Consider the following 22219-nt stretch of genomic DNA (forward strand, 5'->3'; position numbering starts at 1 on the left):
GCAGCCTAAGCCCAGGGGACCCACCCTGAACAAGGCCTGGAAAGGGCAGGCTTGGAGTCCAGACTCAGCTTTGTGCCGGCTGGCAAGCGCCTTACTTTCCAGGCCTCAGGAACCTCATCTGTAAAATGGGGGTGATGGAAACAAACCAAACACCTTGAAGGCAGCCAGAGTTCTCCAAGAGCTCCTGGGCTGCCCTCTGGCTGCCATTCTGCAAAGAATCCAGAAGGTGGGGCCATTTCTGCAGCAGTGGAGTCCTTGCAAACCTCCAATTCCCCCCTGGGCTGGTCGGCTTCTAGGAGGGCTTCCTGGAGGAGGGGGCAGCAGAGCCGGGCCTGTAAGGAGAAATGCAGGGTCACAGCGGGGTGAAGCCGGGTAGCCCTGGAGTCACCCTGGCAGGCAACGCCAGGCCCGAGGCGGTGGGCGTGGAGGGCGCAGGGCGGTCCCAGAAGGGCGACTCCGACCGGGACTTGGAGGCGCGAGCCAGCTCGGCTGCAGGTCACGTGGGCGCCGGCTGGCCAGGTGGGGACAGTGACGCAGGCTGCGCAGCCAGGTACCTGGGGCGCGCCCCGCCGGCCCCTCCCGCCCTGCACTCAGAGCCGGAGCCGCCTGGCGCGCGCCCTGCCCACCTGGCCGCCCACCTGGCGGGGCCGGAGCGCTGCCGCCTCCTGCAGGGCCGCACAGGAAGTGGGGGGGCGGGGACAGGGAGGGACCGAGCGGCCGGGACAGAGCGCGGGGCCTGCAGAGCCTGGAGGTGGACCGGCCCCACGTCGGCCGCCGAGCTCATAGCTCCGTGTCCTCCGCCCCGCGGTGCAGGTAAGCCTGGGGGACAGGTGAGGGGGGAACAGGTGAGCCTGGGAGACAGGTGGGCCTGGGAAGGGACGGGTGAGCGAGGTGATGGAGGCGAGCCTTGGGGAGGGGGCTGGCAAGGCCGAGGGCGCCCTTCCTCCCCTTCGTTTTTCCCGCAAGCCCTGCCCCGGGGGCCACGTCACTCTGCGGTTACCTGCCTCCGCGGCGGCTGCCCAGCGGGGGCTGTGGGAGGGGACAGAGCCTGGCTGGACCTAGAGCCCCTGACCTCTGACCCCCCCACCCGCTCCCCTGGGCTTCGGGCGTCCCAGCTCCCTGCCCCCTCCCCTCCTTTGAGCCCTAGAGGACGCTCTCTCGCCCTGGACGGGACTCGCAGCCAGAGCTCCCACTGGGGCATCAGCGCTGAGAGACCCTAGGGAGCCCCAGGACCTTTGAAAAGGCGGGGCAGGGTGCGCACGGAACGACCCTCCCAGCAACTCCGGAGAATCTGGTGCCCAAACCTGCTTTGGCACCAGGAGTAGCAGCCCCAAGAATGAGGACCCCCTCCCCACATCAAACTGGGAGCAAACTCCTCCCCCACTCTGGTAGGCAGACCCGGCGGCAGGGAGGGGTCCTGGTGTGCGTGCGTCCCACTAAGAAGGAGGGGGAAGGGAGGAGGGCGGGGCTAGGCTCCCAAAGCTGTGGGTCCTGCTTACTGCCAGGACACCTGGCTTAACGGCCCACCCTCCATTTCTGCATCCGGGAAGCAAGGATCCTTTTTGAGATTTGGGTGGACCTCAGCCCAGCAGCGGGCACGGGGTGGGGGGGCGTCCGGGAGCTCTGCATCCGACCTGGAGGTGAACAGTCTGCACCTCATGGTGTGGCGGCTCAGTAGGTGCTTGTCAGGCCGACCAGCAGTCTACCCTGCACCCCTGCTGCCTAGTGCTTAAGGGCGGGGACCCCAGGTCCAAATCCCGGCTCTGTGTAACCTGTTACTTAAGCCCTCTGGGGCTCAGTTTCCTGCTCCGTGAAATGGGAGCAGTTAGAGGGTGCTGACTCAGCTGCAGCTGGATCCTCTTCTGGTTACCGCCCTGACGATGCCCATGGGCCACAGAAGCCGGCATCACATCACGGGCACTGCCCAGGGCTTTCCGAAGCTCTCCCGGCAGGGGGCAGTGAGCTGGCGGAGGCCCCTCCCCCTCCTACCTGGGCACCTGCAGGGGAGGAATCTGTGCAGGGCAGGGGCATCTCTGTTCCACAAGGGCTCTGGTTCCCCAGGGGCTCGGGGCAGGGGGGTGTCTCTCACCCTACACGGGAGACGCTTTTCACCTGTACGAGAGGAAACCAGGTGCAGAGTGAGGTGGCGTGACGTGGCTTGCCAGCGGGGCTCCTGAGATGCCAGTCTCTGTGTGACCCAGTGGGCACAGCCACTCCCCGCGGCTGGGTCCTGGAATTCTAGTTTCAGTTTCTGAATGGATCTCAGCTGCCCCTCTCTTTCGCCTGTGGCAGTTGCCGCGCTCGGGCGACCAGCCGCCTGTACCAGCATCTTTATTTCCAGTGAGAGTCGCCACTCACCCAGCTGGCCCACTGGGGCAGTGATCTGGGTCAGGACAGGGCCTGGCTCCTTGCCCAGCTCTCCGCTGACCGGCAGCCTGACCTCAGCAGGTCACATTCCCTCTGTCCCTGGTTTCCTCACCTAGCAGAGCAGGGAAATGCCTGCCTTCCAGAAGATCCCTGAGGGGCTAGACACACGGGGAGAGAAGGTGTTTAGAGGACACCCGTGCGTCACCTGTCTAGGCTACCTGTCGGAGTCAGGGCTCTGATTTCTTATCCGGAGCTCCTTTGGGGAAACACTGTGTGTGCCAGCCAAGCCTGGCACGGGGACTGGGTTTATGGGGCGGCTGGATTCAGAGCCGGGAGTGGGAGCCACGGGGGGGCCTGTCTGGGTGGGCACTGCCGGTGCCCGGAGGCGTCATAGGAAGGAGACAGCAGGAGGCTTTTGCTCAGGGTGGGAGGAGCACAAGGCCTGCCACTGCCCCTCCCACTGCCAGGCTGTGTCCGGGGCTGAGGGCGGCCAGGTGGGTCTTCCCGACCCCCAGGGAGGCGGGTGAATCTCCAGTTAGCTGAACCGAGGTTTCTCTACCTCAGCACTGCAGACATTTGTTCCAGATGATTCCTTGTCGTGGGCGGTCCTGGGCCCTGTAGGGTATTGAGCAGTATCCCTGGGCTCTGCCCACAAGAGGCTGGTAGCTCAGCCCCAGCTGTGACCACCAAGAATGTCTCCGGACACGGCAAAGTGTCCCCTGGGGGGCCAAGCTGCTCTGGTTGAGAGCCCCCAGCTGCCCCTGGCCACCCTGCAGACAGAACTGTTTGCTACGTGCTGCATGGTTTACAAAGCCAAATCCTGCCCCAAATTCCATGTGACTCCAAGTCTGGAACCTGGCCGGGCAGAATTACCCAAGCACAAGGCCATCATTGTGGGTCAAGTTTGTCTCAGAAAAGATGGCGTCGTGTGCATGGTGCCAGGGAGGCCGAGCCCCACCAGGCAGGGTCCCGTCAGCTGGACCTAGAGGGACAGACGTCCCACGGATGGAGGTGTTGTGGTGACATCACCCAAGGGGTGGCAGGTCCCATACTCGGTGCGGTTTGGGTCCTGGTGGCTGTGAGAGCTGCTGTGACCAGAGCCCCAGGCCCAGGCCAGGAGGGACGGCGCTGAGCCTGCCGGGGTCCTGGGAAGCCCATCTGTCAGGAAGAACGAGGGCTCCAGGGGTGCTGGGCTGCAAGGGGCCCTCTGGGCCAGGCCAGTGTGAAATGCAGAGCCAGGGCAGGGCCAAGTGCAACGTAGGACCAGACAGGCTGGGTCGGGTCACCTGAGGCTGCCAGAGACCTCCCCCACCTCCACCTGTGGACTCCCAGCCCCTGCTCCTCCCACCCAAGCCCCGCGTGTCCCTTACCCACCCCTGCACATGTGCTGGGGACACCGGGAAGGGCTGCTTAGTGGCAAAGGGAGAAGCTGTGGTTCCCAGGGCTCAGCCGTAGGGGGCCCTCCCCAGCCCACCCTGAGCAGAAACAGCAGGGTGTCACCCAGGAGGGGGCAGAGATGGGTCTAGAAGCTCCTGTGGAGCTGCCCTGGTGGATTCGGCTCACCTGAAGCAAAGTACCAAGTGGGCTAGTTCTCCACATGGAACACCCAGGCCTCTTCAGGAAGACACGGTTCCAGGGAGAGCAGAGCCCGGCAGGTGCCCACGATATCAGCGTTCACACATCAGTTTGCAAACTGAGCCCAACTGTTTGCCGGGACGTAAACAGGAAATCATCCCTGCCCCTGAAGGACGCGCAGGCTCGTCGGGGAGACAGAGGGACATTCGGACAGCACGCAGCCCTTGCTGCCGTGGGCATTGGTGGGGGAGCTTCCCAGGGCTGCCTTTGCTGGGGAGCAGACCTGCCTCTGTGGCTCGAGTGGTCACTGCAGGGTGTCTGGTCTCTCTCTCAGTGGCATTGCTGCCCACAGAACATGGCCGCCATTGAGTCTGTGCTCTCGGCCCTCCCCTGCACTGGCTGCAGGACACCAGGCAAGGGCCAGCATCCGGTGAGGACGCTGAAAGAGATGCTCTTAGAGCCAGTTGGCTGGAGGAGAAGCCTCCAGACATGGACCCCGTGGGGAGTCCCAAAGAGCCTGCCAGGCAGAGCATGTGCTCACGTGTGTGTGCTCACGTGTGTGTGCTCACAGGGCACACGGGTCTCCCACCAGAACATGCCTGTCTCCTAAATAGGAGCCGACAGCTGACTGGGACATTGAAAGAGGATGTGGCATCCGTGAAACAAGAACAGGCTGCTCTGCATGAAGAGCAGGAGAGAGCTCTTGGTGGGACCATGAAAACAACAATCGTTTGGTGGAAAGGTGGGAATCTCCCACAAAGGAGAACAAGAGATGAAGGAGAAGGAGAGAAGAGGTCGGAAACGAGGGGTTCTCACTAAAGGCTGTTCCAGAAAGAGACCAGAGCAAATGGAGGTGGGAGAAATTATCAAAGAAATAGCACTGGAAAACACGTGGACCTAAAACAGGTGTGAAGGATGCTCAAGCCCGTGGCTCAGGGAGTGAACGTGGCTCCGTCGCCATGCCTGTCCCCGTAGGTGGTAAAGCGGAGCAGGGGGAAAGAGAGCCTCCTGTCATGACCAAGGAGGTGAAGTCAGACTGGCGTCGGATGTCTCGTTGGCAGTGAAAGCTGGAAGGCAAGGGAAGAAGGCTTCTCCATTCTGGAAGAAAATAATCTCCAGTGGAACTCTAAAGGCATAAAGAAGACATTTTCAGAGGTCTCCCTCCCATGACGCTGCCTTGGGAAGGTGCCAGGGGGTGGGCCCCAGCTCAGTGGGGAGGGAGGAAGGAAAGGGGAGGACCAGGATGCGGGGTGGGGGTCAGGGGCCCGAGCTTCTGCCCTGAGAGCTGGGAAGGGGGGGCCTGGGGAGAGAGGACTGATTCTTGGACTCTGGAGCACACGATCCAGATGCCCAGGGCAGGGACGCTGGAATGCACGGGGGGAAATTAACAGGAAGAAAGCCAGCCAGTAAACAAGAGAGAATTATTAACGAGAGGGTGGCCAGGCGGGCCAGGCTAACACAAACACCCACGGGGCACGGCCGAGCCGGGCCGGAGCCTCGTTCACACGGCCAGGGGAGAGTGAGTGATGATTGCAGCTAAGAGATCTCAAAAGAGCAGGTGGGGCCTTGTTTAGAAATTTGGGGAAAGCTGAAAAGCCAGGAGTGGTGGTTTGTGACAGACAGGGTGGTGCGGAGGAGGGGACGCCTATCTTGGATGATAAGCCTCTCCGTGCTGTTTGACCTTTGAACCTATGCCCAGGTAGCTCTGTGATCAACTAAGCAGTGGGAGGAAGAAGACAGGGGTCCTACGACAGCTGCAACCCCAGGAGTCGGCTCCAGCCGGGTCCGGGTCCTGGAGCCCGTGCAAGAGCAGGGCAGTGGCCCACGCCCCTGGCACAGTGCCCCTCTCCTTCAGGCCTGGGTCCCGGGCTGGTGGCGCCCCAGGCCTGTGGGTGCGGCTGCCTTGTTTGGAACCGAGATCACACCCAGCAAGGGCTGGCCTGACAGGCTCTGTCCGGCACCTTCCGGCTCCGGAAGAGCCTTTGCCCTCTCCTGGGAGAGGACGTGTGCCACAGGCTGGGTCTGGGGCCTGGGGTCAGAGGAGGGGACTCAGGCCTGGGGCCTGAGACGGGGAGGAGGGAGAGAAAGGAGGAAGGATGAGGGGATGGGGCGGGCAGGGGTCACGGGCACCACAGTCTCCGTGTGGGCCTCTAAGTGCCACCTGCGTGTTATACAATGTAAACCACCCCCATGGGAAATACACGGTGGCTGGAAAAAAGGACTCAGGAGCTGGACGTCTCCTGGATGCCCACTGGGGTGCATTTGCTTGGCCTGCATAGATGGAAACCTGTAAGAAACCCATTTCTCGGCCAGGCCTGGGTACGGTGCAGCCAAGTTAACACGGGGAGGGTGACCCAGGAAGGTGCGGACCCACCCACGGCTGCCAGCGTCCGGGGAGGCCTGGGGTGGCCGCTACTGCCATCCTCAGCCTGGGGACTCAGAATGTCCCAGGAATGCGTGGGCCATCCTCCCGCTGTGGGCGTGGCCAGGGCTCCAGCGGCAGCCCCTCCCTGCGGCCCGGGAGGCCCAGCTGCACACACCTTCCTGGGATGGTTTTAGCCGAGAATCTGGGAGCTGGGGCAGCAGAGCAGGGCGGAGAGGCGGGCCTCTGGGGGCCCCTCAGTCACTCCCACTGTGCCGTGATTTAGGCCACCCCATGTGGCCAGGCCTTCCCGGCCTCCTGTCAGAGGGATTCCTGGGCTGAAGCTCAGAAGCTCCAGGGGAAGCACCCGGACCCAAGGCTGTGTGTGTGAGGTGCGCTCGGGCTGGAACCCGCCGGGTGGGTCCAGGGACGGACGGTGGGTCCCTGGTGGCGCCCACCATCCCAGGCCTGGCCCCCTCCGGCTGCGTGCGCCCAGGTGGGAGAGAGCAGGGCGTGCCCTCCCCCCCACAGAGCTGCTGGATAAACTCCTGCGTCAGCGGTCCTCCCCAGGTCCGCAGGGGAAGTGGCAGGGGATGCCGCGGTGAAGCTCTGAGATGAGGTTCCCTCCCAGCAGGGCCATCTGGGCGGGTGACTTAGAATCTTAGTTCTCCATCTGAAAAAGGCTTCCACCCTTACCCGGCCCTTGTAATTTTAACATTCAGAAGTTCTGCATTTATAGGAAGTGTAAGAGTGGTGGCTATCCTTGTTCTTATTAAAAGTAAATGGGAAAGAATTAAAGGAGTGAGTTCTCTCCATGTGACGTTTTGATCGTATGAAGTTCTAAACCTTCAGCCACTCCTCTTGAGGCTCACAGATAACCTTCTATTCGGCACCGGTGACACCACAGCCCCTCGGCGGCCAGGTCCCTGTTCAAGCGCTACATGTATGAGCTCCCCACCTTTCCCAGCATCCTCAGGAAGCTGGGTGCTTATTACTGTACCCATTTTACAGATTTTTAAAGTGAGGCACAGGGCGTAGCAGCTCAGCTCCTGGCTGCGAAGCCAGCCTTTGAGCACCGCATCCTGGCAGCCGTACCTCAGGCTCCGGCTGCAGCAGGGCTGCCCTCACCTCTGTCCTTTCCCGCAGGTCCCCGCGGCCACTCAGCATGTCCCAGCAGCACTCGGACAGCTCCTTGGAGGAGAAGCTCCTGGAATACCGCTTCCACTCGGAGCTAAAACTCGACACCGAGGGAAACCCAGCATCCGGGCTCCCGATGGTCCGGGGCTCCCTGCAAAGCAGGAGCAATGCCGCCTTCCAGCCCGACAGCCCGGTGCCCCCGTCGTCGTCCCCTGAGGCCCAGGAGCTGAGGACCATCGTCCTGAGCACGCAGAGCCCGGCAGCCCTCAAGATGGGCACTCAGCAGCTGATCCCCCGGAGCCTGGCTGTGTCCAGCAAGGCTAAGACCCCGGCCCGCCATCAGAGCTTTGGGGCGGCCATGCTCAGCAAAGAGGCTGCCCGGCGGGACCCCCGGCTCCTCTCGGCCCCCAGCTTCTCCCTGGACGACATGGACGTGGACACGGGTCCTGGGGGGATGCTGAGACGAAATCTGAGGAACCAATCCTACCGGGCGGCCATGAAGGGGCTGGGGACCCCTGGCGGCGAGGGCGGCCCCATCCAGCTCAGCCCCAAGATCCCGGCTCTGGCCGAGGAGCCCAGCCAGCCTCCTGCTCGGTCCGCGGCCAAAAATAAGGTAGGGGGCTCGTGTGCCTGGGCAACGGGGCGGGGGCCGTGCCTCAAGGGGCCTCGGGAGCTTGTGGGCAGGGAAGGGGCCCGAACACACCTTCACATCATCATGCAGCCGCCCACCTTGTGCAGGCTCCTGGGAGGGTTTATTCCAGTTAAGCTCTACAGCCAGGCCGTGAGCAGAGTGTGAATGTCCCCATTTTATAGATGAGGCAGCTGAGGCTCAGGAAGATTGAAGGTTTTACCCAGGACCCCGGCTCTCAGCCACCGCGGGGAGCGGAGCCCGGGGAGGAACCAGCCCTTCTCTCCAAGTCCCTCTGAGCACCGAGGGGGAGCCAGCCCATCTGAGGGACAGATTTCAATCATGGCTTTGCAGCATCGACTGGCCTGGGATCTGTCTGCCCGAGGGGCTCCCATCGGGGACTCAGGAGGGCTTGTGGCAGCTCGGAAGTCGGATGCTCCCCTGCACGCTCTCCCTCCCTGCCCTGCCTGACCGCCGGCTCAGGGCTCTCTGTGCCCACAGGTGCCATCCCGGTGGCCTCCTCCACCACGGGCTTCTGCCCAGACCGTGAGCCCTGGCCCTGATCTGGGGAGAAGCCCAGACCACCTGTCAGAATGCTGGTGGCCCAGCGTGCAGAGGGGCAGGGCGGGGAGGACCACTGTCCTTGGGCTAGAGACACCCCTGGCCTGCGAGGCAGGGCACAGCCCCTGCCGTGCACGCCGGAGAGCCTGGACCCCGGCACCTCCACGCCCACCCAGGGCCAGGCCTGCAGGGTCCGATGTTCATTCATGCTTGATTCATGCAGCCAGCCAACGTTTCCTGAGGCCTCACGCACCCAGTGAGCAGGCCCCAGGAGAGCTCCCAGGGTGGTGGGGCCCCATGGGCTGGGCTGGGGGTGCTCAGGGTGCTGAGAGAGCACAGAGGTGGGGCTCCCCAGGAGCCCAGGGCCTGGGGGGGGGGCAGGGGTCCTGGAAAAGAGAGGGTTAAAGTAGAGGCGTGGACACAGGATGGGAACCAGGTGGAGGAGGGGCTGCGGAGACAGCAGGTGCCCGGGCCTGGAGGTGGAAGGGGTGGGGACGCTGGGGGGTGCCGGGCAGCAGGGAGAGCAGCCGGGTACGGCTGGGGGCACCACACATTCCAGACCAGCGCAGGGAGTTTCAGGCTCCAACTTGTTTCAGGAAACCAGCTCCCGCTTTCCTGGAACCCGTGCACCTGTAGGTCAGGGGAAATGGCGTCCCAGCCAAGGAAGCGGGCTCTTAGTGGCAACTGGAAGGACCAGGCTATGGGGCCCTGAGAGCCCTGCCTGCCCTCAATTCACCCCTGCAGCCCCACCAGCAGTTGCTGGGACCCCGGGCCTGTGCTGGGGCTGGACGCCAACCCACCAGGCTCTGCTCTTCCTGCCCCCCCAGGTCCCGGACTCGTGGGGCCCTCGTGCGGCCCCGGCTCCCACCCCAGTGTCCCTTCTAGGCCATCTCCCAGCCACACCTGTGCTGCCTCGGCTTCCCTCCAGGCCCACCTTCCTGAGCATCCCCTCTCGGCAGCCCTCCTGGGCCTGCCCAGCCCTGGGTCACCTGCCCTGCCTGCTCTGAGCCCCATCCCACCCCGTCCTACCTGCCCTGGCCTCTGCTTGGCGGCCCCGCCTCCCTCGTGGAGCCGACGTTTATTAAGCACCTTCTGCATGCCCAGCAGAGGCCCCTCGTGTTGGGCGTGGCGTCACATGTGGAGGGTCTGGTCTCTGGGCCCAGGTGCAGGGACTGCTGCCCGCTGCCCCTCCTCCCTGCTGACTGCCCGTGTCTCTGGGTCTCTCTGCACAGAAGACGCTGGGGCGGAAACGCGCACACAAGGGCTCCTTCAAGGACGGTGAGTGTGGCCAAGGGGCGCCGTCGGGCGGCACTGCGGCCGGGCTGGGCCCTGGGGAGGCTGGTCTCACTTGGGCATCCTGGGGGAGACAGAGAACTACGTGCTGGATGGGTTCCCTCTGGGGAATGGAGGGCCTGGTGGCCCGTCTGACCCTGCAGCTCTGATGGGCCTAGAAAGTTCCCTTGGACTCTGTGCTGTCCCAGGGGCAGCGGGCAGACAGAGCCTCCCCACTCACCCTCAGCAGATGTTTGTCAAGCACACTGTGTGCTCCAGGCCCTGCCGGTGGGACCAAGGCCAGGCAGAGGGCCCTGGGCCTGGGGTGCAGACACAGGCCACAGGGACCCAGTGTTAAAGTCTCAGGGGCCATGGGTGACACCTGGGCCGTGGCAGGGCCCGGAGCAGTGCCTTCAGCCTGCCGAGGGGTGGGATGCCAGCAGGGCCCCATGGGAGTTGGAGGGTAGGTGCCCGCCCAGCCTGGATGGAGCAGCCAGTGGGTGTAAGGGGCCCCAGCCAGAAAGGGCCCCCTCCCTGCCAGCCCCAACCTCCGTGGACAGCCACAGGTCCAGGCGTGGGGAGGCCTCAGGATCGGGCCTCGTCCCCCAGGACAGCAGCAGGGATGTCCCAGGTCTCGGAGCCAGGGCGGGAAGGAGCGGCAAAGAGGGGATCCCTCAGAGCCGCCCCGAGCCATGCACCCGCCCAGCGGGGCTGCTGAGCGCGTAGCCACTGCAGAGCCGGAGAGCGGGACACCTCACCTCGGGTGGGGGGGCTCTCAGGAGCCAGCCTCGAGCGCCCTCGGCCGACCTGGGGACGGCCCCTGCCCAGTCCGCCTCCCCAAGGCCATGCAGTTTGGCCCGTGCCACTCTCTGATGTGTTGGCTCAGCCCTGGTCTGAAGGTGCCACCTTCTGCACGGGGACGCCACCCCTGCCCTGGGCTCGGCCAGCTCAGCCGTGGGAGCCGGCTGGCCCGAGGGGAGCCTGCTCTGGGGGGCCCTGTGCTACCTGACGCTCTCAGGGCCTCCTTGGGAGGACTCAGCGGGTGGGTTCCCGGGGGGCCAGGACTGCTCAGAGCCCCCAGGCCTGCAGGTGACGCACACCCCCTGTCCCCAGATCCCCGGTTCTACCAGGAGATCCAGGAGCGAGGCCTGAACACCAGCCACGAGTCCGACGATGACTTGCTCGATGAGTCCTCCAGCCCTGAAGGAACCCAGAAGGTGGATGTCCACGTTGTGGTCAAGAGCTACCGGCCCCCGCAGATCACCTGGAGCCAGCTCCCAGAGGTGGGGCCGGGATGGCGGGAGAGGCCCTTCTCCCGAGCCCGTGGGTGGTCCTCCCGGTGAGGGGAGGGGCCTCCTGGAAACGCCCCGTCTGCGCCCAGCTGGCAGGCAGATCTTCCTGGTGCCTCAGAGCTGCCCTGCCCTGCGGGGCCCCGTGGGGGTGATCGCTGGGGGGGAGAGGGGTTAGGGGCCTGTGTCATCTGTGTGTGTGTGACGGTCATCCCACGGGTGAGCCCCTCACCCTCCCTGAGCTCCCTGCTCAGGCTGACCTGTAGGGAGCTGGGGGCACAGGGGACCTCCTCCCAGAGCGCTGTGCCCAGAAAGTGCCAGGAGGGTCCAAGTGAGGAGGCCAGAGGGGAGGGGAGAGGCCCGGCCGGAGCTGCGTGCCACTGCCAGGCGCCCCCTCACCTTCCATGTCTGAAAAGGGGGCTGGTCCCTGCCCCGCAGGGCTGTGGGTTCTCAGTGGAGAGCATGGCTGGGACAGAGGCGCCGGTGCTCCAAGCAGGTACCCAGGGAGGCAGCTCTCGCTACCCCAGGAGGGCGCAGCTGGCCGTGGCGCAGACAGACTCCTGACTCCGTCCCCTGGGAGCCGAGGGATGGAGCTGCAGTGCGGGCTGTGGGCGCGGTGGGCAGCAGGGAGGGGCATCTGGCCGTTCCTTCTGTCTGCGGTACAACAGGCCTCCTCATTTGCATCCCGTGGGGCAGGAGAGGGACTGAGGCGCCGTGACTGCCCACTGAGCTCCAGGACACTGCATGCCATGGGGCCGCCGCCCAGGGAGGGCCCAAGACGGGGCGGGGGTTAGGGCAGGCAGATGAAAAGTTCCGGAAGTGCACGTGTGTTCCCACCTGCCAGGTGCCAGCTGCGTGCCCGGAGGTGCGTGTGCGCGATCTCCTGGGTCGGGGGTGGGATCTAGGACAGTTTATCCTAGAAACGCTGCCAGAGGTTCTGCTCCCGGTCACCTGAGCTTAGGTTTCTCGGCCAAGCCTCTGGGTCCGAGGAGGCGTAGGATTTACCTTCCCAGCTCAAGCCCTGCTGGCAGCCTCCGCCCAGCCCGGTGGGGGGGGAGCACGAATCGGGTGGCCCTGGTCCTGCAGAGGGTCGCCCCCGGCAGGCTCTGCAGGCACTCGGCGGGCATACTGTGGCCGAGTGAGCCCCGCTCCCGCCGGGGCAGCCGGGGCCAGGGGGCCTGGGGGGCGGAGAGCGGGGCGGTGCGCCATGCTGGAACAGTGTCACCCCTACCTCCGGGCACTCACCTGGCCCAGGTGTGCCCGCGTCGTGGCCCCGTGCTCGGCACGCCCCTCCGCTTTCCCGGGTGGTTCTGAGTCTCTCCACCACCTCCCAGCCCCGGGCAGCTCTGTGGGACAGAGCCCCCTTCCCATCCCTGGAGAGGCCTTTCCCTCCGGACGCCCATGCCCTTCCTTGGCTGCCCCAGGGCCCCTCTGAGAGGGAAGGTGTCCATGGAGAAGAGAGACCTGGGTGAGGGGACCGAGCAGGGACAGGCCAGCTCGGCGGTCCCAGGTGTCCCACGAGGGGCGGCTCTGCCCGGCCAGCCTGGCGTCTGGCTCCGTGCTGGCTCTGGTCCGGTGGGAGGATGAGCTTCCCGTGACTCGAGCCCGTGCCATCCTCAGGTGGTGGAGTCGGGCATCCTGGACAAGCTGCCCGCCGAGGAGCACAAGAGGCAGGAGGTGAGGGGTGGGCTGGGGGCGTGGCCCTGCTGCTGACACGCCGGTGGGGGGCGGGGGGACCCCAGCCATGGTGACGTCGCCCACTCACCCATTAGCTGCCTCCTGGTACCCAGCGATGGCTGATGCCCTGGCCGGGGTGTGGCCTAGGGAGGCTACCCTTACCCACTTTCCGGGCGAGGGTGGGAGTCCTTGCTGGCGCCACAGATCATCAGTGGCCGAGCCAGAGTGCAAGCCCAGGACTCGGGCTCATGTCCCCACGGCCGTGCGGACAGCCCCAGCCAGCGTCCTGTCCAGGGGGCCCGAGTCCCGACCTGCCCCCTGCCCCCCGATCATATCCCTGTGGCCTGAGCACTTGTCACCCGCGCACCCTGGGCCAGGCCCCTTGTGTGGCAGGGCCGCTCCGGGCAGGGCCTGGCAAGCACGGCTGCCCCCACGTCCGCTCTGCTCTCGCCCCAGGCCATCTTCGAGATCCTCACGTCCGAGTACTCGTACCAGCACAGCCTCGGCATCCTGGTGGCCGAGTTCCTGCAGTCCCCGGAGCTGCGGGCGACCATGACCCAGACAGAGCACCACCACCTCTTCTCCAACATCACGGACGTCCTGAGCGCCAGCAGGAGGTCAGGCCCGGGCCCAGCCCGTCGGCCCGGCACCCGACGGCGCAGGCTCTCGAGGGTGGGAAGGCTGGGGCTCTGGGTGACCCTGGTCTGCGAGTGCGGACAGACGGTCTGGAGCAGCCCTTGGGGGGCGGGGAGCGTGAGAACCTCACGGGCCCCGCGGCCACCAAGATCTGGCCCTGGGGACGTGCAAGCGCAGAGGGCCAATGACGAGGCGTGAGGTGCCCGCGGGACGGAGCAGGCAGGAGGCGGCCTTGAGTTGCAGCCCCGGGTCGTGTTCCGCGCCGAGGTGTTTGGTGCCTGGCCCAGGGCTCTGGTTGCAGAGCCAGGAGGTGGAGGAGGGGCCGGGTGTGTAGCTGCAGGCCTGCCAGGGCCTGTGTGTGTGCGTGTGTGTGTGTGTGTGTGTTCATGTGCATGCGTGTGTGGCAGCAAGTGTGTGTGTGTGTGTGTGTTTACTCCCATGGAGGGCGAGGTCCAGGTAGCACCTGTGTGGGTCCACCTCCTCACTGCCCTGCACCCTAGGCGACCCCATAACACCCTCTGGCGTCGCCCTGAGCCTCAGCGTCCCCTCCCTAACCTGAGGGTGTGGGTCCCATACCTGCCCCCTTGCAGACTGGGGTGAGGCATGGGAGATGATCAGGTGTCAGACCCCAATCACCTGCAAGGAGCAGAACCCCTGCCCCTGCCTTGTGCTGGGCAGAGGGGGCCGGGGCTCCAGGTGGCTCCTGGCAATTCTGACCCAAGTCCCAGGGAATCCAGTCAAAGTGGCAAATTTTTTGTCCTACCTGTCTGCTCCCCATGATGCCGGCTAGAATCTGCAAGACTCTAGCAGGAAGTGGCCTTGGATTTGGCCATGGGCGTGTGCCCAGTTATTTCGGGTTTAAGGAGCTAATCTGTCCTGGGGTTCTCCCGGGAGGGCCCTGGCAGCTGACCCACCCAGTCCCTGGTGTGGGTGCATCTGGGAGCCTTGCTGTGTGTGTGTGCATGTGTGCATATGCGTGTGTGTATGCGCGTGTGCGTGTGCTCGCGCGCGTGTGCATGTGTGTGCGCATGTGTGCGTGCGCGCGTGTGTGTGCGCATGTGCGCGCTCACACGTGCAGGGCCGTGGGCAGGCCAGCAGCCCTGGGGCCTCACCCGCGCCCCCACAGGTTCTTCGAGGACCTGGAGCAGCGGCACAAGGCTCAGGTGTGCGTGGAGGACATCAGTGACATCCTGGAGGAGCACGCCGAGCGGCACTTCCACCCCTACGTCTCCTACTGCTCCAACGAGGTCTACCAGCAGCGCGCCCTGCAGCGGCTGACGTGAGCCGGCCCCGGGGCCCGGGACGGGGCCGGCGGGGTGGCCTCGGGAGGCTCCGGCCCCTTGTCGCGGGGCACGTTGCTGCTCGCGGCCCGGCTTCCGCAGCTTCCGCCCGATTTCTCTTGATGGACTGGCCGCGCCGCCCGCCACAGCTGAGAACCCCTTTCTCTGTCGCAGAAGCAGCAGCGCCGCCTTCCGAGAGGCCCTGGGGGAGATCGAGCAGCGGCCCGCGTGCGGGGGCCTGCCCATGATCTCCTTCCTGATCCTGCCCATGCAGAGGGTGACCCGGCTGCCCCTCCTGACGGACGTGAGTGCCCGGCCGCGGCCGCGGGCAGGCAGGGGGCCCGGGGCCCATCTGCGACAGAGCACTGCTCCCTCCTGACCTTCTCCCCCCGCTCCGTCTGTGTTACGTATGGTTATGAGGACACTTACAAGACGGCTTTGATCGCCACAGTGACCGGTGTGCCCACTTTCAGCAGCAGCACTGCCTGCAGAACTCTCTCTGCTGGGAGCTCTATCCAGCGCTTGGTGGACTTTTGTTCACTTACTTGATGGTTACGGGGTTCATTCATGTCCTGAGTCTGATCCGGTGTCGCCCAGACCCCTGCCGAGCATCAGTCAGGGCTGTTGCTTCCTCCTACCCTCGGCCGGTTGTCCTGGGCGTGGGCCTGGGGTGACCCAGGCACCGTCACCGTCCCCGTTTTGTGGACAGAGGGGCTCCAAGGGGCTTCCTGGAGTGGCTCGTGCTCTGAGATGCCAGCTCACGGGGCAGAGGGCCTTGTGGGGTGAAAGGTACACGTACACACACATGCACACAAGAGCCCGCACATGGCAGGAGCCCAGCTGAGCTCTGAGAGGCAGCATGTGGCCCGTGCTCAGTGGGTCAACATCCCAGGCAGACAGGATATCAGACCCTCCGGGGCCCTCTGGGAAGTGGAGAAATAGAGGCTTCAGGGGCCTCCCAGGCTGGAGCACCACAGCCAAGGACTGAAGGGGTGGGGCCTGGGTGCCCCCCCGGGGGCTGGCGTTGGTAGGGGAGCCCCTGCCCCAGGCAGGCCCCTGAGCTGGGGTGCAGAAGGCTACTTGTGGCTTCTCACGTCTGGTCTCTTCCTGCAGACACTCTGCCTCAAGACTCAGGGCCACCCCGAGAGATACAAGGCCGCCAGCCGTGCGTTCAAGGCCATCAGCAAGGTGAGGGGTCCAGGGTAGGGGAGGCGGCGCCCAGCCCCAGCCCAGCCCCGAGCTCTGTCCCCACGCCCACCCGTCGGCAGAGACCCTGAGGGCGGGGCAGAGAGGGTTTCCAGACGGTCCCTCCCCAGCTCCTCACGGTGCCGGTGGGGAAACTGAGGCTCAGAGAGAGAGCCGCTCACACAGTCGGTGAGCCCGGGGCAGGGCAGGGACCAGGAGAGCCGTGAGGGCCGGTGCCGCGGGTGGCCAGGCGGGGCTGGACGGGGCGGGGCTGGGGTCTGGCGCCAGGCTGTGGGCGGGCCCTCAGCACCTGCTCTCGTGTGCGTGCCCTGTAGCTGGTGAAGCAGTGCAACGAGGGGGCCCACAAGATGGAGCGCACGGAGCAGATGTACACGCTGCACACACAGCTGGACTTCAGTAAGGTCAAGGTAGGCGGTCCCCACCGGCCCCTGACCTGTCCCCAGGCCCGGCTCTGTATGCGGTCAGGGGTCACGGCCCCCCGGCGTGCGGGCTGGAGAGAGGCCTCTGGGGGTGCCACCCCCCGCCCCGCCGGTGAAGCCCGGGGCCGGGCCTCCGCCTCGACCTCCCCAGGCCTCTTCCCACCTGAGGGCGTTGCCCCTTGGCCTCAGGTCTCAGCTCCGCCGCCCCCTTGCCTGCGGTGGGTCTCTCTGGCCGCTGCCCCCACCCCCAGAGCCGCAGGGGCAGAGGGCAGACCCCGGGGCCGGGTGACGGGGAGCCAGCGGCAGGCCCCGTCGCAGGGCTCAGCCTGGGCCCAGGCTCCTTGTCAGCCGGGCTGGGAGCAGGGGCTGGATGACCTCAGGGCCAGCTCAGGCTTCCCGCTGGGGCCAGGATGGGCCTGTCGGTCCTGGGGGCGGGGCTCTAGGCCGCCTACAGCTCCTCCCAAGCAGGCAGAGCTCAGACCTCTGCCCACAGGGCTCCCCCACCATCCCACAGACGAGCCCATCCTTGTGCTGTCCTGGGGCTGCCCCAGCAGCAACTCGGCCCGTCCGGCAAAGTGGGAGCTGCTCCGGAATCGGGCCTGGAGGCAGCCTCTGCCCCGCCCACTGCCCTGCTCTCCCCTCCCCCCACTGGCCTGGCTGCAGCAGAGCCCTGTGGGCGGGCGGGTGGGCAGGAGACTCGGAGGGTCCCTGGGGCAGCTCTGTGGGCCCGGCCTCAGCTTATCATCAATCAGGCTGAGCTGCTGACCTCCAGCCCCCAGAGGCGGCCCGGCAGGCTGGAGCCGATGGGAACCGGTGCCTTGGGCGGGGCCAGAGGGCAGTGCAGGGAGAGCACAGAGGCTCGGACAAGGGCAGCAGGCTCCTTGGGGTGAGTCAGGGTGGCTTCACAGAGGAGGCGTTTGGGTGATGACGGCCTCGGCCCCACTGAGCCCACACCCTTGGCCGGGGTCTTGAGCCTCTCCTCGGCTGGGCAGCAGATGTCACGTTTGGGGTGAAATACGCCCCCGACCAGAGCAAAGACCCAACCCTGGGCCTGGCTGACCCCTGAGCCGGCCTCTCACCCCTCTACCCCCATGTCTCAAGACTGGAGGGCATGAGGGCAGGAGAGCAGCTGGCCCAGGTCGGGGGGCGGGGGCTCAGAGCCCCAGGAGGGGTGGGGTGTCCGGTGGGGCGTGTCAGGGGAGCAGAGGCTGGTGGGCAGCGCCTCCTGGCTCCCTCCGCACCAAGCCTGCCCTGCCTGCCCCTCCCCTTCCAGCTGGACACGCCAGAGCGCCAGCCTCGCTGGCGGGAGGCTGTCTGAGCACCGGCCATGGCGACACGGGACCCACGTCCTTAGCCGGGCCTGTTCTGCCTTAGCCGGGCCCGTTCTCTAGGCCACGGAAGGGGAGGGAGCTCCGTTTGCAGCAAAGGCCCCTGGATGCCAGATGTGGCCCCGCAGATCAGGGGGCTCCTCGCAGTCTGCGTAGAAGCAGCCGAGCCGAGCCCCCTGCTTGGTGTGAGGTGGGCCAGGAGGCTTCCCAGAGCAGCCTTCGCCCCCTGGTTTGAGGGGAGCCCTCGGTAGGTGCCCTGTGGGCCCCTGGGCCTGGCTGGAAGCAGGACAGGCCTGTCCTGGGTCGCTGCGCAGGGTCTGGGCCCGGGCCAGGCACAGAGCAGCCGCCCCCGATCTCCTGTCCACGGCCTGAACAGCCCTTTGTCTGCGGGCTGGGCAGTCACGCTCCCTTCCTCGGTGCAGCCCAGGGAGGCCTGGGCACCCCGTTCGCAGAGGCAGGGCTCATCCCCGTGGCTGCACAGCCCGGCCACCCTCCCGGGACTCACCCGTGTCCCCGCTCTGCCCCAGTCCCTCCCACTGATCTCTGCTTCCCGCTGGCTGCTGAAGCGCGGGGAGCTCTTCGTGGTGGAAGAAACCGGGCTTTTCCGAAAACTCGCCAGCCGGCCGACATGCTACCTGTTCCTGTTCAACGACGTCCTCGTGGTCACCAAGAAGAAGAGGTGGGCCCCGCCCGTGGTCGCCAGGCTGCACGGCCTTGCGATGGGGAGCAGGCAGCAGCCGTGGCCTTGGGGCCGGGGAGGAGGGCTGGGGCCGGCTCTCGGGAGCATCCTTCCGGCTGGCTGGCCCTCAGGCTGCCCACAGACCTCTGCAGCATCTGGCCAACCGCCTGTCTCCCTGCAGCGAGGACAGCTTCGTGGTCCAGGACTACGCCCAGCTGGACCACATCCAGGTCCAGAAGATGGAGCCCTCGGAGGCCTCTCTGCCGGGGGGCGGCAACCGCAGCTCCTTCGTGCCGTACACCTTCCAGCTGACCCTGCTGCACAACAGCGAGGGCCGCCAGGGGAAGATGCTGCTATCCTCCGACTCCGCGTAAGATGGGAGGGCTCCGCGGGGGCGGTCCTGAGAGCTCCGTGGAGACGGGATGCCTGATCCAGGGTTCCGGGCACTGCACTGTGCCAGGGACGGCCTAGTCCTCAAGCAGTTCACACTCCCGGGAAGGGGACACTCCAGCTGCAAAATGCGCGGCTGAACTGTCCTGTGTGTCCAAGGGGAGAGGACTAAGGAGAAACAAGGCAGGGGAGGGAGCACTGGCTGGGGGCCCTGGGGAGGGGCCTGCGGCAGAGGCACGGCAGTGCAAAGGCCCTGAGGCAGGAGGCCCCTGCCAGGAGGACACAGGGCTGGAGCACAGGGTGGGGGTCATGCAGGGCAGTGAGGTCAGGCGGTGGGGGGACCAGCGCACAGAAAGGTGCTGGCTGGGTTTCCACGCTACCTCCAGCACGGCCCCCTTTCCAGGTGGGAAGCTGAGGCTGAGTGTTTCTTAACAGCAAACTGACGGGGCAGGGCGCTTAGGGTCCAGCGCCGGGAAACAGGGCAGCCTGGGTCCTGTGGGTGCAGCCGCTGCCCGACTCCGTGTCCCTGGCCAGATGTGACTCGGGGTCAGCCTGCCTGGGTGCAGCCTGCCTGCCGCTCCTTCCCGAGCCTGTGACTTCCTGCGCCTCGGCCCCCAGTGCAGTGGGTCAGGGAGACCAGAGGGGCCGCCCACTTACACCTCCAGCTCCCGGCCAGCTCACCAAAGTGCACCCGGGCAGCGGAAGCCTTCACCCCACTGCCTTCCCACCTCGAAGGCTGTGGGGGGCTCAGGGACACCCCGACCCTCCCACCGTGCCGCACTGGGTGGGGAGTGTGAAGCAGAGGTCGCCAGCTGGTGGATCGGCCTCAGGCCTCGCTCACGCGCACTCTGCCCCCAGGAGTGACCGCGCGCGGTGGATCACAGCACTCACACACCGGGAGAGGCAGCGGCCGGGCCCCACTAACAAAGGAGGTGAGCGCCTGCCCCGAACCCAGCAGGGCTCACAACCCCTTCCCGGCCCTGATGGGGGGGGTGGTGGGCCTGGAGGGGAGAGGTGCCGTCCAGCCCTCTGTCCACCCCACAGCCTGGCCCCAGGGTGACCTGCCAGGTGAGGGGCCCCAGCCCCAGGTACGTGTGTGTCCATCTGCACACACAGGCCCAGCGCTGTCTCAGGGCCCCGTCCTCCCTGCTGCTCAGTAGCTGGGGAAACTGAGGCCAAGGAGCTGGAGTGGGCTGGCCCGTAGAGCTGTCACCCCGCTCGGGCCCTGCCTGGCCCCTTAGAAGCTGGGCTCACCCTCTGCCGGTGCTGGGCGTTTGGGCCCTGAAAGTGGGAGCAGCAAGTCCTGCAGCCTCTGGAGGGGTCCCAGCTTTAGCCGGAGGGAAGCTGCCACGTGACCGTGTGCTGGGACACCTGGGGGCCCCTGGGCCCCACCGAGACCAAGCCACAGGGGGTGTGTTGGGACTGGAGCCCTGCCCTCTCGGGGCTGCAGGGCTCCCAGCCCACCCCCTCCCTGGAATAGTCCTGCTTCTGATGCCTGCCTTCCCCGCCAGACCTGCTCCAGGTGGAGATCACCAAGGCCTACCTGGCCAAGCAGGTGGACGAGATCACACTGCAGCAGGCAGATGTGGTCCTGATCCTGGAGCAAGAGGATGGTGAGCACAGGGGAAGGGGCCTGGGGGGATGGGCCTGGGGGATGCACGTGGGGCAGGTGGGAGAGGGGCCGGGCAGGCTGGTGCTGAGTGAGAGTCTGGGGGCCGCAGCAAGGGTCCAGAGCACACTGGCATGGGCAGCTGCCCTGAGTGCCCCTACCCCCGAAGTAGGCACTGCATGTACTCACAGTGGGCCTAATTCCAGGGCCCCCATCAGTACCCTCCCTCAAGGACGTCTCAAATGTCCCCGAGTTGCAGGATCAAAAGTGGGTTCTTGGTCACTCTGTATCCTAAGTGGGAGGGTGGCCCCTGCAAGTACCTGCACAGGACAGACCAAGCTGGTTGGAGTGAGCTCAGCCCCTGAGTCCAGTGTTGGGGCCGAGCACCTGATGGAAGACCAGGTGCCCACGTGACCTTGAGCAAGACGGGGAGGGGGGTCTGCTCCAAGGGATGCCTGGCCCTGGCGTCTTCTGGAACAGCAGCTCCGAGGGGGAGCCGACACAGGGGCCCCTGCCTGGTGCCCAGGACCCTGCTCTCACCTGCCCCGTGTCTGGGTCCAGGATGGTTCTATGGCGAGAGGCTGCGGGATGGAGAGACGGGCTGGTTCCCTGAGGACTTAGCCCGGAGCATCACCAGCCGCGTGGCCGTGGAGGGCAACATGCGCAGGATGGAGCGGCTGCGGGTGGAGACGGACGTGTAGCCGGATCTGCTGGCACCTCGCCAGGCCAGGCTGCAGCCGTGCAGCTTTGGTCCGCACTCCAGCAAGTGGAGTCTGTCCCCTGGGAGCGCAGTGGGCTTGCCCCCAGGGCCTGAAAGGTCCCCGGCCTCCCAAGGCCCCATGGGCTGCGGCGCAGGCTCCGGACACTTCCAAGGACGAAGGTCACACGCCCTCGGGGGAGCATCCTCCTGACAAGCTCAGGAGCCGTGCCAGCCCTGACCCCAGGCTGCGTCCCTGGGAGGAGCCCAGCCAGGCCTGCTCACTGGCTACGCCCTCTCCCAGCTCCTGGCTGCCCCGCCCTGCCCCCTGTGCACCCACGGGGCAGTTATGCCGTGGGCGTGTGATCGAGGCGGTTGGCCCTGAGAAGAGCGGGGATGACCTGGAGAGCTCTCCCTCCTGCCCCAGCCTTGAGTACCCAGGGCTGCCCCATGTTCCCAGAGGAGGCCCAGCTGCCGGCAGGTGACCCTGCAGTGCCAGCACTGGAATTGTGACTTGAGACATTAAAGTATTTCTTTAACACCTGGATTTGCACATTTGTGAGCCCCAGCAAGGGCCATACCAGTCCCTGAGAAATTCCCAACGTGCTGTGGGCGGGACTGGTCCCCCTCTGTGTGGTCACCTGTGCTGGGCCCCCATTCATGGTCACCCTGTGTTAGTCCTTGGCCCTGCCCCATCTGTCCACCTGGAGCATCATGGGCAAGGCCATCCCCGTGAAGCCCCTTGAGGCTGAGCCTGGCCGGTGGGTCTGGGGGACTCGGGGACACGGCATAGGCTGTGGAAACCCCTCTGGGGTGTCCTCTCATCCCTCACCTGCCAGCTGGTCTGCTCCCCGAGGATCCCCTGGGACACGCAGGTGGGGAGGGGCAGGCTGGCCTGGCCTCTGGGCTGGGGAAGAAGGGTCCTGCTTCCCACGAGAGGGTGATGGCCACCTGGGTGGCAGGGCGCTGCTGGGCCAGGTGCGAGGAGGAGGGGTCTGCTCCCCCGGGAAGCCCCCTGCTAGCCCTCCCAATTCCCACACCCATGCCCGTTGCCCTTCTCGCTCAGGCAGTGCTGTCCTTGGGGTGGGGCTCCCAGCGTTCTCCTGA

The 22219-nt window shown here is 66.0% G+C and overlaps 1 protein-coding gene across 7 annotated transcripts; it reads left to right on the plus strand.

The window, feature by feature from the left end:
- The first annotated feature begins 732 nt into the window (after window positions 1-732).
- Window positions 733-21657, plus strand: ARHGEF16 (Rho guanine nucleotide exchange factor 16). 7 transcript variants are annotated; one of them, XM_036845805.1, is made up of 15 exons: window positions 733-813; window positions 7451-8054; window positions 9863-9908; window positions 11016-11185; window positions 12812-12868; window positions 13325-13485; window positions 14631-14783; window positions 14959-15088; window positions 15898-15972; window positions 16305-16397; window positions 18265-18416; window positions 18598-18786; window positions 19665-19738; window positions 20318-20419; window positions 20977-21653. In XM_036845805.1, exons 2-15 carry the CDS (start codon window positions 7470-7472, stop codon window positions 21114-21116), a joined length of 2127 nt encoding a protein of 708 aa, XP_036701700.1. In that variant the 5' UTR covers window positions 733-813; window positions 7451-7469; the 3' UTR covers window positions 21117-21653. The 7 variants fall into 7 exon arrangements, with proteins under 7 accessions (XP_036701700.1, XP_036701761.1, XP_036701851.1 ...); XM_036845866.1 differs by lacking the exon at window positions 733-813 and adding an exon at window positions 1310-1388; XM_036845956.1 differs by lacking the exon at window positions 733-813 and adding an exon at window positions 5075-5127.
- Window positions 21658-22219: the final 562 nt, after the last annotated feature.

The sequence above is a fragment of the Balaenoptera musculus genome, chromosome 1 (assembly GCF_009873245.2).
Source record: "Balaenoptera musculus isolate JJ_BM4_2016_0621 chromosome 1, mBalMus1.pri.v3, whole genome shotgun sequence".
Lineage (NCBI taxonomy): Eukaryota > Metazoa > Chordata > Mammalia > Artiodactyla > Balaenopteridae > Balaenoptera > Balaenoptera musculus.

Excerpts from the sequence above, each read along its gene's own strand:
- ARHGEF16 (XM_036845627.1), top strand. The coding sequence starts at position 5,469 with ATGATTGCAGCTAAGAGATCTCAAAAGAGCAG. Across the intron at positions 8,055-9,862 it reads GGTCCGCGGCCAAAAATAAG|AAGACGCTGGGGCGGAAACG; the intron begins GTAGGGGGCTCG and ends CTCTCTGCACAG. Across the intron at positions 14,784-14,958 it reads CGCGCCCTGCAGCGGCTGAC|AAGCAGCAGCGCCGCCTTCC; the intron begins GTGAGCCGGCCC and ends TCTCTGTCGCAG.